A 14450-nucleotide genomic window follows, 5' to 3' on the forward strand; every position below is an offset into this window, starting at 1 on the left:
TACTTTGAACCATGCTTATTGGACATCCAAAGAATCAAGCATGTCAATGCTTTGTGATATTGATACTTTGAACTTGAAAACACCATAGTAGTCCAACGGACGATATCTATCTAATTTATCACTTTAGCGATGGAAAAAGATGATAGTCAACCTTACTAACATGAGAAGATTGTGAAGACATCAAACAAGCATGCTACTACCTCCAATGTCATTAGAATATTAAATTCCAAGTTCAATTAGAAATCTCATGCAAATTAGCAAACACAGTAAGGTTGGGGGATAATCCAGCCTGAAGGAACCCCAGCCAAGGTCAATGTACAACAAGGGCATTAATGCAAGAGATACAAATCACATAAACAAATTTGGTTTATGATGGAAAGGTGTTAGACAAAGATTAATACAACATTACAGTGAAAAGAAAGGCTACAAACTCTTACATCACAAAGTTGGTGGTGACTTTGCGGACTAAATGCTCTCCATAAACAGTTCTTCCAAATTTCTCAACCCCACCAGTCTTTTGCTTGCATATCTCCAAGGGCTCTATAGCAGCATCAAAATTTGGCTGTTCATGAAGCACAAGCATCCATGAGGACATAGTTGGAGAGAGAGAGAGAGAGAGAGAGAGAAGGAGACACATACCTCGTAGAAGAAGGCTACAGAGACCCGGTATTTTGGGGAATTATTGATAACTCGATGCAAAGTTGGTTCATACAACCCATTTGACCAAATCTGCAATTCGTCTTAAGTGAAATTTTGTGACAATATAAGATGGAGGATTCATTTTGGATACAACCATACCTTCAACATGTCACCTATGTTGCAGACAAATGTGCCAGGGATGGGAACTGCCCATATCCACTCACCAGATAAATTTCTAACCTACAGAGAAGAAAAATATTCTCAAAGTACCACAATAATGGTAATTGTTCAGACAATCTACTAGAAAAAGGAGGTTAAAAATCAATATCACAGGAAACACTGGCCCCTACAAAGCTCCATCCTAAATTGCCAGGTAACGTCATTTCGAGATTCAGTAATTGTAGCAGCCAATTCAAGAGCAGGATTTACCTCAACCTTGCCTTAAAGACATGTGTAAAATAAGTGCAAATTGCTGCAATAAAGTTTTGAAAGAATATATGGAGCCATGTTTACTATCGAGGCTTTTTTTAGAAGTATGGATTTTATTAGTAAATGGAAAAAAATCAACACTTTTTACCCTAAGGCTATGTACAATGGAGATGTTCAATCTGTTTACTTCTGTTAATAATTACAATTTATGAATAAATTGTCTTAAGCAGAACATGTTCTGCAAAGTAATCCTTTAAAGCACTTATGATCCAACAGCCATGAGAACAGAGTTACCACTGCCCTGTTAACTATAGCCTCCTTTGTGCAAGTTTTGTTTTCAATCTTAGGAAACAACTTATGTTAAACAATGAAAGAATTATACATACAGAATTACTATTATTATTTTTGAAAGGTAAGGTAAAGATTTTATTGATAAGAGAAAAACAAAGTACAACAAGCTCCTGGTAGAGGAAAAACTCTATCCAGGAGAGAGAAGCCAGTTTAAAAGTTCCACAAAGACTAAGAGTTAAGCAACTGGGAGATATTCTGCTGCTTAAACTCTTCAATTACAGAAACCCAAGAGGCCAACCTACTCACAGCACAACGGACTAATTCATCCACACTTTTTTCTTTGTTACAAAAGACTCAGTTGTTCCTTTCTGCCCAGATCAAAACAAGGACAGGCACAGGGATAATCTTCCAGATCAGTTTCCCTTTCTTTTTCAAGCCAGTCCAACACCAAAGGTCTTTAACTGAGCAAGGCATAGTCCAGCTAACAGCAGCAGTTTTGAGGAAATGTTCCCAGACTTTGGAAGAGACTGAGCAGTGAATACTTATATGATCAACAGATTCTGGATGAATCCCACAGAGACCACAGTTCAGGTCTGAGCTGCAGGCCTCTTCTACCCAAATTATCTCTAGTTAGGCATCTATCCAGCACCAAAACCCAAATCAAGAAGTTTAATTTCGAGGGTCTGATAGGATTCCATAATTATCATCATTTATACTCTAGAAGAAACCAACAGTCTTGAGAAAGCTAACATCAAAGGATGAAAAGTAGAGTCAGCTCTCAAGCTACAAGTCTCAAATATTTCCAATTTTGATAACATGTGAAGCTGAAAGTCCTGTATGTATTGGAGATTACTAAGTCATATTTCCCAAGGATATGCTGGCCTTGGCCCTAAAAAGTCGATGCAAGAATGCATACACAAATTTAAAATATTTCACAAGGATGCACAAGCCTCGACTGAAACAGGGCAACGCAAGGATGTATGCTCAATTAAACAACTGAAGTGCTCCTCAAGATATTGGTTGATGACAAGGGGATTCAGTTTCCAGTCATTTGCTTTATGTGTAAGCAACAGGAGAAAGATCTCACTTATTTATATAGTGCAGAGTTGCAGAGTTTGTTTGGCTTTTCTTTTCTGTGTTATTTCAGAAAACCTTGTTGGTACTCCCTCGACCAAAGGAGATCTTCACTAAATGACCAAGACTGATGAGTAGCAAAAAAGCCAAACCTATTGGATCATTATCCCTTCTGTAGCTTGTTGGGGCATTTAGAGAGAACAGAATAGGCATATTTTTTAAGACAAGGCTAGAGATAGAATCAAAACTAAGGCTGCATTTAGGTCTTTGGTTTTGGACCGGCTCAACAAGCATTCCAGACAAAAAGTTTGCCTTTTAACCAGGAAATCCCACTACTGTGTGTTAACCTAGTCAATGAAGTCCATCAGGGTTCTTGTATTGCAGTTTTGGTTAGGTAATAGGAGATCAAAGATTTTCTTGGGATCTGGAATTAGTTTTGGAAACCAATAAAATACAGTTTTATTGGTTATTTTTATTTAAGTATATATCATTTAACAGTCCAGTGGAAGGTTTGCATGTGCCGTATCTAGAATGCTATCTAATTGACAGATTCCAGTCAAATGGATTATTCCTGAAGACATTGAAAAGGGCAGCCCAGTGCACAAGGCTCCCACCAATGTGGGGTCTGGGGAGGAACAGATGTACACAGCCTTACCCCTTCACATACAGAAAGGCTTTTCCAAGATTTGAACCCTGGTCACCCAGGTTGCAATGGAGCAACCCAACCGTTGCACCAAGGCCCACCCTCTTCTGAAGACATTGTAAGCATTCTTTAAATGGTTTTAATGGAAATTATAAAGAAAACTTATTATTTTGTTCCTTTGGAATTTAATGGAAGATTGCAATGGGCAAAGATAATTAAATATACCTGAAGTGCAGGAATATCATCATCCTGATTTACCAAGGTCAGGAGCCCTGTGTAAAACATCATTTGTAACTATTTAGCTTATTTGGTTTGTGGGCAGCTAGAAGGATATTTCTTTCATGCACATCAGCAAAACTTGGAATTGGAAGATTAGTGCCTGGAAGTCTAAGTCATTCTCACTAATAATGACATGCTAATAGAAATATGGGAAATATATGAACAACATAGAGGGGAGATACATTGAGAAAAACACAGAGAGATGCATCATAAAAGCAAACAAGTAAAAAACTTTACCATAGTCAGTGTGAGATCCACTGGAATTGTTTGTACAGTATATATGAAAATAGAAAACCATCAGTAAGACCCTTCAAAACTCAAAAAAAGAAAACTTCAATAAAATTTTGACTGATAATTGGTGTTTCATTACCATCCAATGTCATTTTCTGGCATTTCTGGGCATTTGGCATCAGAAGCACCAGGATAACCAATCAAACGCATCACCCAAAATGGATCTCCAGCTTCATCACCCTCAAATTCATTTGCTGATCCACCTAGTGCTAGAGCTATTCCTCGCATTATGTTTCTTGCAAGATCTGACAATGATCAAGAGCTAATACTTGGTTCCACCGCTCAAATAGCATGTGCACACGCGCACACACACACACAGGGTAACACGTATCCAAACTTGTATACATAAACCTAGATGTAGCAAAACAAGGAACAGATGAATGAATAAGGAAACAAATAAACTCAGCTTGGGATGCATGCCTGTAAGAAGGCTGATATACTCCTCCATCAGTGAGCTGAAGTTTGGGGGATTATCTGGCCTGCAGGGAAAAGACAAGAAAGAAATCAACTTTTTATATTCAAAAACTGTACCAGAAACTTCTTTTTTTTTCTCTTTTGGGTTAAGAACAGCTAGCCAGTTCAACAAATTCCCACACATCTACTAACACCATCTTAACTACAGAACAAGCAGTCACAGAATAAATCAGGATAGAAAACTCTCTTTATTCATTATTTGTGGCAACCTTTACAAAGATGAGTGACAAGCTTATTGAATTTCAGAAGTCTTTACAGCGAAAATAATGCAACCTAAGTTTGGAACAGTTATCTCTACCCAGTACCTACCCGAGCCATGAAAAAAAAAATCTTCATAAAAGACAAGCAACCCCATACCATAAATTAGATCCCTCTAACGGTTTGCCAAGAGCTCCATACCTTCCTGGTTTCACTTCTCTATAGCACTGTAACCACAAAGAAGTCCAAAATAGCAATGGTCATAAAATACTAGTAACAAACAAAAACAAAATAGTACTAACAATGATACTCATAAAAAATTAATAAATAAATAATAGTAACAACGGCAGTAAAGGAATATTGCTCAAGGTCAAGGTTTTGACTTGAGAGAGAGAGAGAGAGAAGAGAGAACTTCTATAAATTTATTGCATGTATTACACAGATTTCTGTTTTTACATGTAACAAGAATGTAGATGGCAAAAAAGTTAATCAAGTTGCCACTGGGAGAACTGAGTTTCTGGCTTGTTCAACTTAGGCTTGAGTTACAACCATATTAAGGCCTAGTTTATCATTTAAGGCATTTCTTTCATTTCTCATTTGCTTTTTCAGTCATCTACGTTTTCCTTATCTCCCACTGTGACTAGTGGATTACTTGGACATCTAAAAGCTAATTAATTAGCTCAAACAAACTTATCACTTGGATACATCTAATATTTTTTTTGGAAAAGGTAAAGTAATATTTATTGAGAACGAAATACACACTGGAGGCTGAGATCAGTCCCTAAACAGGCTGACTGATCTAAACAGCGATTACACAAGCCATCAAGACAATGAAAAAAATACATCTGATACATTACAGTTTCTAAAATCTGTCGCCACAGACAACCAAGAAATCAGTTTGCCCACTAACTTCTGGGTTAGGTCCTCCAGACTTAGAAACTTGTTGCTGAACACCCTTCTATTCCTCTCGATCCAGATACACCACATTACAGCACTTGGAATCATTTTCCATAAAGTCTTCTTTTTCTTGCTACAGCCCACAATATGCCAGCAGCATAACAGCTCTTTTACCGACCTCGGCATCACCCAACAAACCTTCAAGGACTTAAGGAGGTGGTTCCACAACTGAGCCGAGAACGGGCAGTGTAAACACAGATGATCAGTAGATTCAGCACTGCACCCACATAAGCTGCAAAACTGGTCCAAAATCTGAATTCCCCTGCTTACAAGGTTCTCCTTGGAAAGGCATTTGTTAAGAGCCATAGTCCAAACAAGGAAACTGGCTTTAGTCAGACTAGTAGGATTCCACACTTGCTGAACTGGGAAATCAGGAACACCCCTCCTACCAATCCTAGCCGCCAAAGATTTAACAGAGAATATCCCATCAGGATTCCACTTCCAATGCCACTTATCCTCCATACTAAAGTCCATCTCTTGATGCTGTAGACAGGTCAAAAGATTCACTACCTCATCCACCTCCCAATCAAAGAGATTTCTACAGAAAGAGGGAGTCCAAAGAACAGAATCACCAGAAATACTATAGCACTCAGCAACTGAGGCCTCTTGGTCTGAAGCACACTGGAAGATGAGAGGGAAGGATTCAGCAAGAGGGACATCTGAGCACCAAGGGTCTTTCCAAAATTTGATCCTATTACCATTACCAGCCCTGACTGAGATCCCCCTGGCCAACTCTGGAAAGTGCTTCATTATCCCCTTCCACAGAGAGTTACCCCAGTTAGGAGGGGGGTCCCGAGATCTCCAATTTCCCCAACTCACACCATATTTGCTAGCTATGGGAGATCTCCACCAAGGATCAGATTCTACAGAAAATCTCCAAATCCATTTACAGAGGAGTGCAGAGTTAAAATATTTCAGATTCCTTATACCTAACCCCCTTCAGATTTGGGAAGACAGACTTGTTCCCAACTCACCAAGTGCACTTTTTTATCCTCCTCCCAGCCTCTCCAAAGGAAATTCCATTGAATCTTTTCAATCTGATTTGCCACCTTCTTAGGAATAGAGAAAAGAGGTAGGAAGTAGGTAGGCAAATTGGAGAGAGTACTCTCAATCAGAGTCACCCTCCTCCCAAAAGAAAGGTATTTTGCCTTCCAAGAAATCAGCTTCTTTTCCAATCTCTCAAATAACTGTGTCCCAAATAACAGATGAACCACCACTCACCCCAAGCGGGAGTCCCAAATATTTGACCGGGAGATATTCAATCTGACAAGCCAGAATACCAGCACACTGAGCTAAATTGGAAACATGTCCAACTGGGATAATTTGGCTCTTATTCCAATTAACTTTCAAGCCTGTAATCACTTCAAACAAGAGAGGATCCCAAGAATTAGCTCTACCTGAGAGGGGGAAGCATCCAGAAAACATACTGTATCATCTACAAATTGAAAAATGTTTACCTTCTCTCCCCCCGGCACCATTGCAAAACCTTCCCAATCCCCCTGACTCAGCAGCCTTCTTACAGAAAAGAGTGAGGATCTCCATTACACATAGAAATAACAGAGGAGATAGAGGGTTTCCCTGCCTAAGAGCCCTGGAACTATCAAAGAAACCTGCAAACTGTTTGTTTACCAAGACTGAGAACTTTGGGGAAGTGATACATACTTTCATCCAATTCCTCCATTTCTGCCCAAAATTCATCTGAAGAAGCACAAGGTGCCAAACCTCTAATATGAAATACATATTTTCATCCAATTCATCTAATATGCTAATGGTGTTCCCCTAGAGATGACATAAATGCTAGCATCTAATATGAAATAAGGTGCCAAACCTCTTTTTTGCCTAAGATTTTAGTTATCATTATTCATTTGTAGTCTTCTCCTTATGTCATGATATCTAGGCATTGGCATTGCAGATACTTTGATACATAGCACTTGTCCCACATGATAAGGTAGAGCCAAACCCCATTTGTTGCAACCATGCCCCCCCCCCCCAAGGATGGATCAGGTTATGTTAATCGTGTCAGTTTTTTTAGCTGGCACCAAAGCATAATAACTGACTTTTGCAGCCCAAATGAAAACAAGCATAGACAAAACAGAACACCCCAGAAAATAAAGTCCCAACACAAAACAATCTATAAGGATCTCAGAAAAGCAACAAGGTTTCACCAAATAAGAAAGAAAAGTTCAAGATATAAAGGAAAATGGCAGACCAAAAAATACAAGGAAATACAGCATAAACACAAGACAAAAACAAAAAGTAATTGCAGAGTTTCTAGGGAGTCGATCAAATCATTATCTAATTTAGAAACTCAGGAAAATGACATGCTTTATTAGAAGCCTCACCTGAAAAGGAAATCAGACAATTGTCAAGGCAAGCCATCTCTGTTCAACATCCAGTCTATATCTCACTCCTTACTTCACATTGAGAAGGGAAAAAATCCCTAGTCAACAATTGCCCATGAAGAGCAAAAGATGCCATTAACTGCCACCCTCTGATACATCGTCATTAAATTTTCTTCTTCCTAGTTCCCATATGGGTCTTAGATTCTGGTACCCTTTTATGCCAATTAGACACCCCAATTTCCCATATTCACCAATATAAGCTTAACAGACTACACTCATTCAAACGGAGTTGGTTTCATCTAATTTGACAATTATAATCTGAAAATTACAGCTACCATCATAACTGCCTACAATAGATGAAATCCTGAGATCGAAGTATAATTGGTTGTAGCTTTTGACTTACAAGTAGTCAACTTTTTGAGCCTAAAGCTTTCTCTAAATAAGTTACTAAATCACCAATCAACTTGAAACACCCAAATTATAAATAATATCCCAAGGCCAAAAAGCTCTGCCCAAAAATGTCTAAGTGGCAATATAGAGGCAGAAGAAAACCTACAGCTTCATCGATATAGCTACGAAATCAACCAAGATTGATTATTTGGAACCCAAACTCAATGTTATTAAATCATTAGAAGAAAACCATCCAAAGATTACAAATAAGAAGCAACACTAGTGTTCAATTACATTCATTTTAATATCTACAAAATACATAGAGATACAAGAAAATACCTAACTATAAAACACTGGAAAAGATGACATAAACCCAAAATAAAAACAATTACAAAGAAATATTGCTACAGTGGACCTATAAGGATTTATATATTTCAACCACAAAATGAGATCTCTTTGCAAGGCTCTCTTGAAAATGATACGGGTCAAGGGCCAAAGGGAAGGGCTACAGTGGACCTATAAGGATTTATATATTTGAACTCCTTAAAAGTGTGGAAGGAAAGCATTAACAACCATTTCATATGCCTTCACAAGCTATAACAAATTGAAGTTGTTTGCAAGGATACACACACTCCCTTTCTTTCACAAACTCTAAGAGAAAGGGAACAGCAAAAATATAGAAATAATTAATTGATGAAATATAAAACCCTTTGACACATCATCATCCATGCCTTATCCCAGCTATATGGGGTTTGGCTACATGAATCCTGTTTCGCTAATCCATTCTATTTAATTATTAGTGCTTAAATTATTTCTTGCTACTTCTACCCATGTCCTTTTTGGTCTACTCCTAGCTCTTCTAGCCCCTTCCACATGTAACAATTCACTTCTCCTAACTGGAGCTGTTGGTGGTCTTCTATGAACAATGCCAAACCATCTTAGTCTACTCTCTCTCATTTTATCACTTATTGGAGATACTCCTAAGTTTCTACGGATGGCTTCATGCCTGATCCTATCCTTTCTAGTTTTCCACTCATCCATCTTAGCATTCACATTTCTGCCACACTCATTTTCTAAACATGTTGTTTCTTGAATGCCCAACACTTTGCTCCATACAACATAGCTGGCCCTTACAACTGTTTTATAGAATTTTCCTTTCAATCTAAGTGTAATTCTCCTATAACACAAAAGTCCAGATGCACCCCTCCATTTTTCCCAACCTGCTCTAATTCTTTTGGTATCCTCAATCTCTTGCTTGTAATGAATTATTGAACCAAGGTATCGAAAATGGTCACATTGAGTTATTTCTTGGTCTCCAATCCTAAGTATATCATGATTTAAACTCCTATTATTACTAAATTTGCATGCTATATAGTATACATATACTATGTTTTAGTCCTACTTATTTTAAGACCTCTTGTTTGATTGTTTATAGCGCAATTGTCCATATGCTTAATTTCCATTCCCTTTGACTGGAGGTACAATAAATGGTCAGTTATAATGAAGGACATGATTGGATTCTGCGAGCTCTTAAACTACTGCAGAATGTGACTTCAATGAAATAATCTACTATCAAATCTTATTAAATTGGAAAACTGCCCAGTTTAACCTTCGCAACTCTGTAAGTCCTCTTCAATGAATCTTATGCATTAAAGGAGTGTACAACTTCAACAATGCTACTCAAGGGAAAGCCTAACAATGAAGATCGGATCAATGGCTACGTCTGACAGGGCAAAAATCAATATTGTGGGCAGGACTTGTCCATCAAATGAGTAGTGCATTGGTTTCTCATTAATTCTAGACCATTTCTGATGTTCACTGTCAATTTTATTTTTGAAAATTTTAAAACAGAAACTTTCTTGAACAGACATCATGTATCAAAATAAGAATGCACTGAGCTACAATTAGTGATACTGTAAACATTCTTCAGAGGAAATATGAAGCAACCAAGCAATACTTACATCAATGGCTTCATGCATATCAGGTTTTCCTTGGGTTATATTTTCTCCAATTCTTTGATATCCTCTGCACTTAAAGAAATAGCTTATAGTTAAAAATTACAAGTCCAGATTCCAAAGAGTGTGCATGTGCAGCAGCTTACTTATAAACAAAAAATGGCATGTAATTACGGGGAGGGGGGAACCTGAATCCAGTTGCTGCGGACATCTTGATCTTAAGTTTTTCCTCATAAGGAAGATCAAAGAATTGGTGTATCACATCTTTAACCTTTTTGACAAGGGAATCAGGAATGCCATGGCCCTTCTGGCCAACAACAACAATATTACAGGTTTCAACCATTAGAAAAACAAAATCAAAAGCAATCTAATACATTAAAAAGTCTCTTTGAACTGAATCCAAAATATACGGATATCATAATTGTGACCAAAGATTGATTACTCAAATTAACTTGATGCATACAAATCAACAAACATATCAGTAAGGATACACTTTTTCACTAAAAATTTACATCTTAAGATGTGGGCACCTGCATAGCTAAACCATATTATTATCAGTAACAGAGTATTTCCTTTCAAACAATACTGGAAACATGGTGTCTGAGTTGTAAGATACCACATAGAAGAATCCAGCCGCCTTACAAGCACGATCTAATTGTTTAACAACTTCAGATACGCCTAGGTCTTCCGCCATATTAGGGTCATTGCACTTGGCTAATAAAGGACTAACATCTAAATCAAATAAAAAGAGAACGATAAAAATCAAATGTTAATGCTTAGTCATTAGATGGCAAAAGTAAGTGGGTAAGTGATTAAATATATAAACAATAACTTCAATCAAGTTTATAATATAATTCCTCAACCAACTGAATGACTAGTACAACTTCTACTCAACCAAAAGAAGTTAAACCGATATCCCATTCCTCAATCAACTGTAAAATACCATTTCAAGCCTAGGTTGCATCATATACCAAAGATTCCACTATGTAAATATTAATTTGTTGCCTCTAAGTTCAGAATTCAATAGCCTGAAACAATTTTGATAACAAAATTGACCATAACTGAAATGATGAGACCGTGAGAGTGAAGGAAATCATAGATGTTTGAAGGCATTAGTTATTAGAGCAAATGGATCATGGGTAGAACTTGTCTCTCCCGTGATGACCAGATGACCATAATCGTGAATGTGTGATGTCGACCTCGGCCCTACTAACTAAATCAACCAATCTCAGCTGGAGTTACCAAGTAAATTTTTTATTCAAAACTAGAACTCCTACTTCTTGCTAAAACAGTCCATAAAAGTTCAACATATCAAATATCCTAACTCTACATCCAATCGATCACTGACTTCGCGATTATCTAAAAGACCTTGAAAGCCAAGCATGCCAATCCCCTCTAACTCGATAAAGACATAACGTACAATTCTAAATGGTTTTCCATCTCCAATGATGAAAATCCAAAACCGGAGAACCCCAGGAGAATCAGAGTGAATCTCCTTGTAGATTAAAATGTCCTGAAAAAAAAAAAAGCAATTATGGAGTAACAGCTATGACGCAAAATGCTTTTAGTGAGAGGACAAAACTAAAATTCAATCTCATCATTAAAGTTGAACAAAATACACCAACTAATTCTATCTTTGTCAAACTCAAGATAAATGCATTTGACAACCATTTCATTTATTTGAGGAAAGAGCTCACTAATTACTATTGCTTGTTTTACCTATGATGGGAATAGCTTTGAAGTCGGAAGCCATGGCCGAGCGGATGTGGATGAAATAGGAACTGGGGAGATCACAATGGCGATTGGCGAATGGCGACAACTACTCGGCCCTGTAAAAGTACTGTACTGTACCAACCAAGATTAAAGAATCGACAAGATCCGTGACGGAGTCTCCATCTTAGGAGGACCAAAGAAGATGTCCACCTAACCTTAAAACTGTCGGATTGGAATTTTTCAGGAGAGCACATCTGAAACCGGAAGAACTTTGTCCAATCAAAACCCCATGAATTTTGACCGTGAATACAAGTTGATTTGTTACAGTTGTTAGCGCCTTAGTGGTTAACACTTCTCTGATACCGGTTGATTCTGCTTTTTTTGGTTGATTCCGCTTGATTGTTAGTTTTTCAGTTATTATACCGGTTGATTCCGCTGGAGTTACCCGGCCCGGCCTTATGTTTCATAAGCTTTCAAGCCTACGTCCCCAGGCCGGGCCGAACCTGGCCCAGGCTACAACCCTTATCAGGTTAAAAGCCCGCCCCTGCCCATGATCACCTTCTAATATATGTCTGGTTTTTTTATTGGTTTCAACTTTCAACTTCTGAGACTCTACATATTATTATTATTATTATTATTATTATTATTATTATTATTATTATTATTATTATTATTAATTATTATTATTAAAGCTTCTACGAATAGAGATAGGATTGGCAGTCTTGACCCCAACCCATTTGATCCACCCAATCTATTGGTGGGTCAATATCAATATGCGTCGAGTAACCCATTAGGGTCAGTGGAAAAAGGGTCAAGATGGGTTAGGTCGAGGGTACCCATTAGAGTCAAGATGAGTTGGGTCGTGTGGGTCAAGATGGATTGGGTCAAAGTCAACACTATTATACTCACCAAATCTCAAAAAATGGAAGTTGTAATAATTTGAACTCATGCTTCCTAGTGTACCCATATCTCATTACACTTCCAAACCATGAAACCACCATGCCACATTTAATTTTGATATTAAAAAATGAAATAAAATAGATTTTATTAACTTTTATGTTCACATGCAATTTTATATAAAAGCGATTTTATAAATTAATATTATGAAATGAACTTTTACCAAAGCATTTTTACAAAATTACTTTTACACGAAAGCATTTTTATAAAAGTACTTTTATGAAAGTATTTTTATAAAAGCACTTTTACACGAAAAAACTTTATGAAAGTACTTTTGCAAAAACACTTTTATGAAAGCACAAAAGCACTTTTACACAAAAGCACTTTTATAAAAGTTATGCATTTTTTCTCATTTTCTGCAAATTTTCTATTATTTTCTGCATTTTCTGTAATTTTTTTGTGCTTTCTGCATAATTTTTGCATTTTTTGTGTTTTCATGCATTTCCTACAAATTTCTGGTATTTTTTGCATACTTTCTATAACTTTTTTAATACTTTTTGTATTTTTCATAATTTTTTGGTTTATTTTGTATTTTTCTACAACTTTTTGTTTTTTTTTTTGTTTTTGCATTCTCTATAATTTTTCTATTGTTTTTTTTTTCATTTATCTACAAGTTTTGCATTTTTAGGTACATTGGGTTAACTCATTTTTGTCACATGGTAATCTTGAGAGAGATTATTTTCTCAAAATTTATTATTTTTGGTATATGGGCTGTCCCGGCCCATTTTTGTATTTATAAGTGAGGGTAGGTTAAAGGTCAATATGGATGGATCAAGTGGGTCAATATGGATGGGTGAGGATTGGTTAGGGTTAGAGTGGGTTAGGAACCATTAACAAGGACTGATGATGGATCATGGTGGGTTGGTGGGTCAATATGGATGGGTTGGTATCCAACCCTTACCCAACCCAACCCACCTATTGCCACCCCTAAACAGATTCAAATGATGCCCTAAGATCCCTATTTTTGCAGTTTACAAATGATTGCATGATCTTTGGAAGGGCGTTTATTGATGGGTGCCTAGAAATCAAATCAATCCTCTATTAATATGAGAATGCATACGGTCAAAAGATTAATTTTAATAAACCCAATTTTTTTCCTTAGAAAACAGCCAAACAAGCTTCAAAAAAAATAAATAATTGCAAGAAATCTTGGAATCCTTAAAGCTTCAAAATCTGAAAAATATTTAGAGGCCCCCATTATCAATTTGGAGGACAAAAAGAAGTCTCATTGTAATTTAAAATCTAAAAGGCAAACTAAGTGGTTAGAAGGCCAATACTCTCTCCAAGGTGGGCAAAGTAGTTTAAGTATCTAACAAGTGTCATCCCATTCTATCAAATGGCTTGCTTTTCCCTTTCTAAGTCAACTCTTAGGCTATGTTTGGTTGCAAATGCAAATAAATTTGCACTGATATAAAACCATGGCAGTGCAAATGTTTCGAGTGTAAAGTCTGACCTATTTTTGTTTCAAATTTTATCTCATTTTGTTTGATTGCAGTACAAATTAAGAAAATTAAGATATGAAGCAGAATAAAGTAAAATCAAAATAAAATTAAACAAGAATTTGTATTTTTTACATTTTCACTCCCATGCATTTGTATTAGGGCAAATAAATTTGCACTGCAACCAAACACAACCTTAAAGAAACTGGTAAAACCCAAAGAAATATCTTTTGGAGAGAAAGTTTGAATAGGAAAAAATTAGCATAGATGAAATGGAAGAACTTATGCAAACTAGTAAACCTTGGAGGGCTTGGTTTTGATGAAGCTAAAAATATCAGTATCAGTTGAATGGCTAAGTTGGGATTGAGGGTGTTGGTTG

At 36.8% G+C, this 14450-nt stretch overlaps 1 protein-coding gene across 6 annotated transcripts; it reads right to left on the reverse strand.

Moving 5' to 3' along the window:
• Positions 1-208: 208 nt before the first annotated feature.
• Positions 209-12048, reverse strand: LOC148850278 (2-oxoglutarate (2OG) and Fe(II)-dependent oxygenase superfamily protein). 6 transcript variants are annotated; one of them, XM_088943696.1, is made up of 13 exons: positions 11682-11887; positions 11383-11475; positions 10579-10694; positions 10151-10269; positions 9969-10032; positions 4478-4545; positions 4067-4125; positions 3726-3891; positions 3593-3612; positions 3302-3348; positions 799-879; positions 640-729; positions 209-562 (listed from the first exon to the last, which is right to left on the reverse strand). In XM_088943696.1, exons 3-13 carry the CDS (start codon positions 10654-10656, stop codon positions 434-436), a joined length of 921 nt encoding a protein of 306 aa, XP_088799822.1. In that variant the 5' UTR covers positions 10657-10694; positions 11383-11475; positions 11682-11887; the 3' UTR covers positions 209-433. The 6 variants fall into 6 exon arrangements, with proteins under 6 accessions (XP_088799822.1, XP_088799823.1, XP_088799821.1 ...); XM_088943697.1 differs by having other exon boundaries at positions 10151-10266; positions 11682-11821; XM_088943695.1 differs by having other exon boundaries at positions 11331-11475; positions 11682-11821.
• Between the last annotated feature and the right edge of the window lie 2402 nt (positions 12049-14450).

Source organism: Nelumbo lutea, chromosome 5 (assembly GCF_056320005.1).
Source record: "Nelumbo lutea isolate HS-2025 chromosome 5, American lotus-T2T, whole genome shotgun sequence".
Classification (NCBI taxonomy): domain Eukaryota; kingdom Viridiplantae; phylum Streptophyta; class Magnoliopsida; order Proteales; family Nelumbonaceae; genus Nelumbo; species Nelumbo lutea.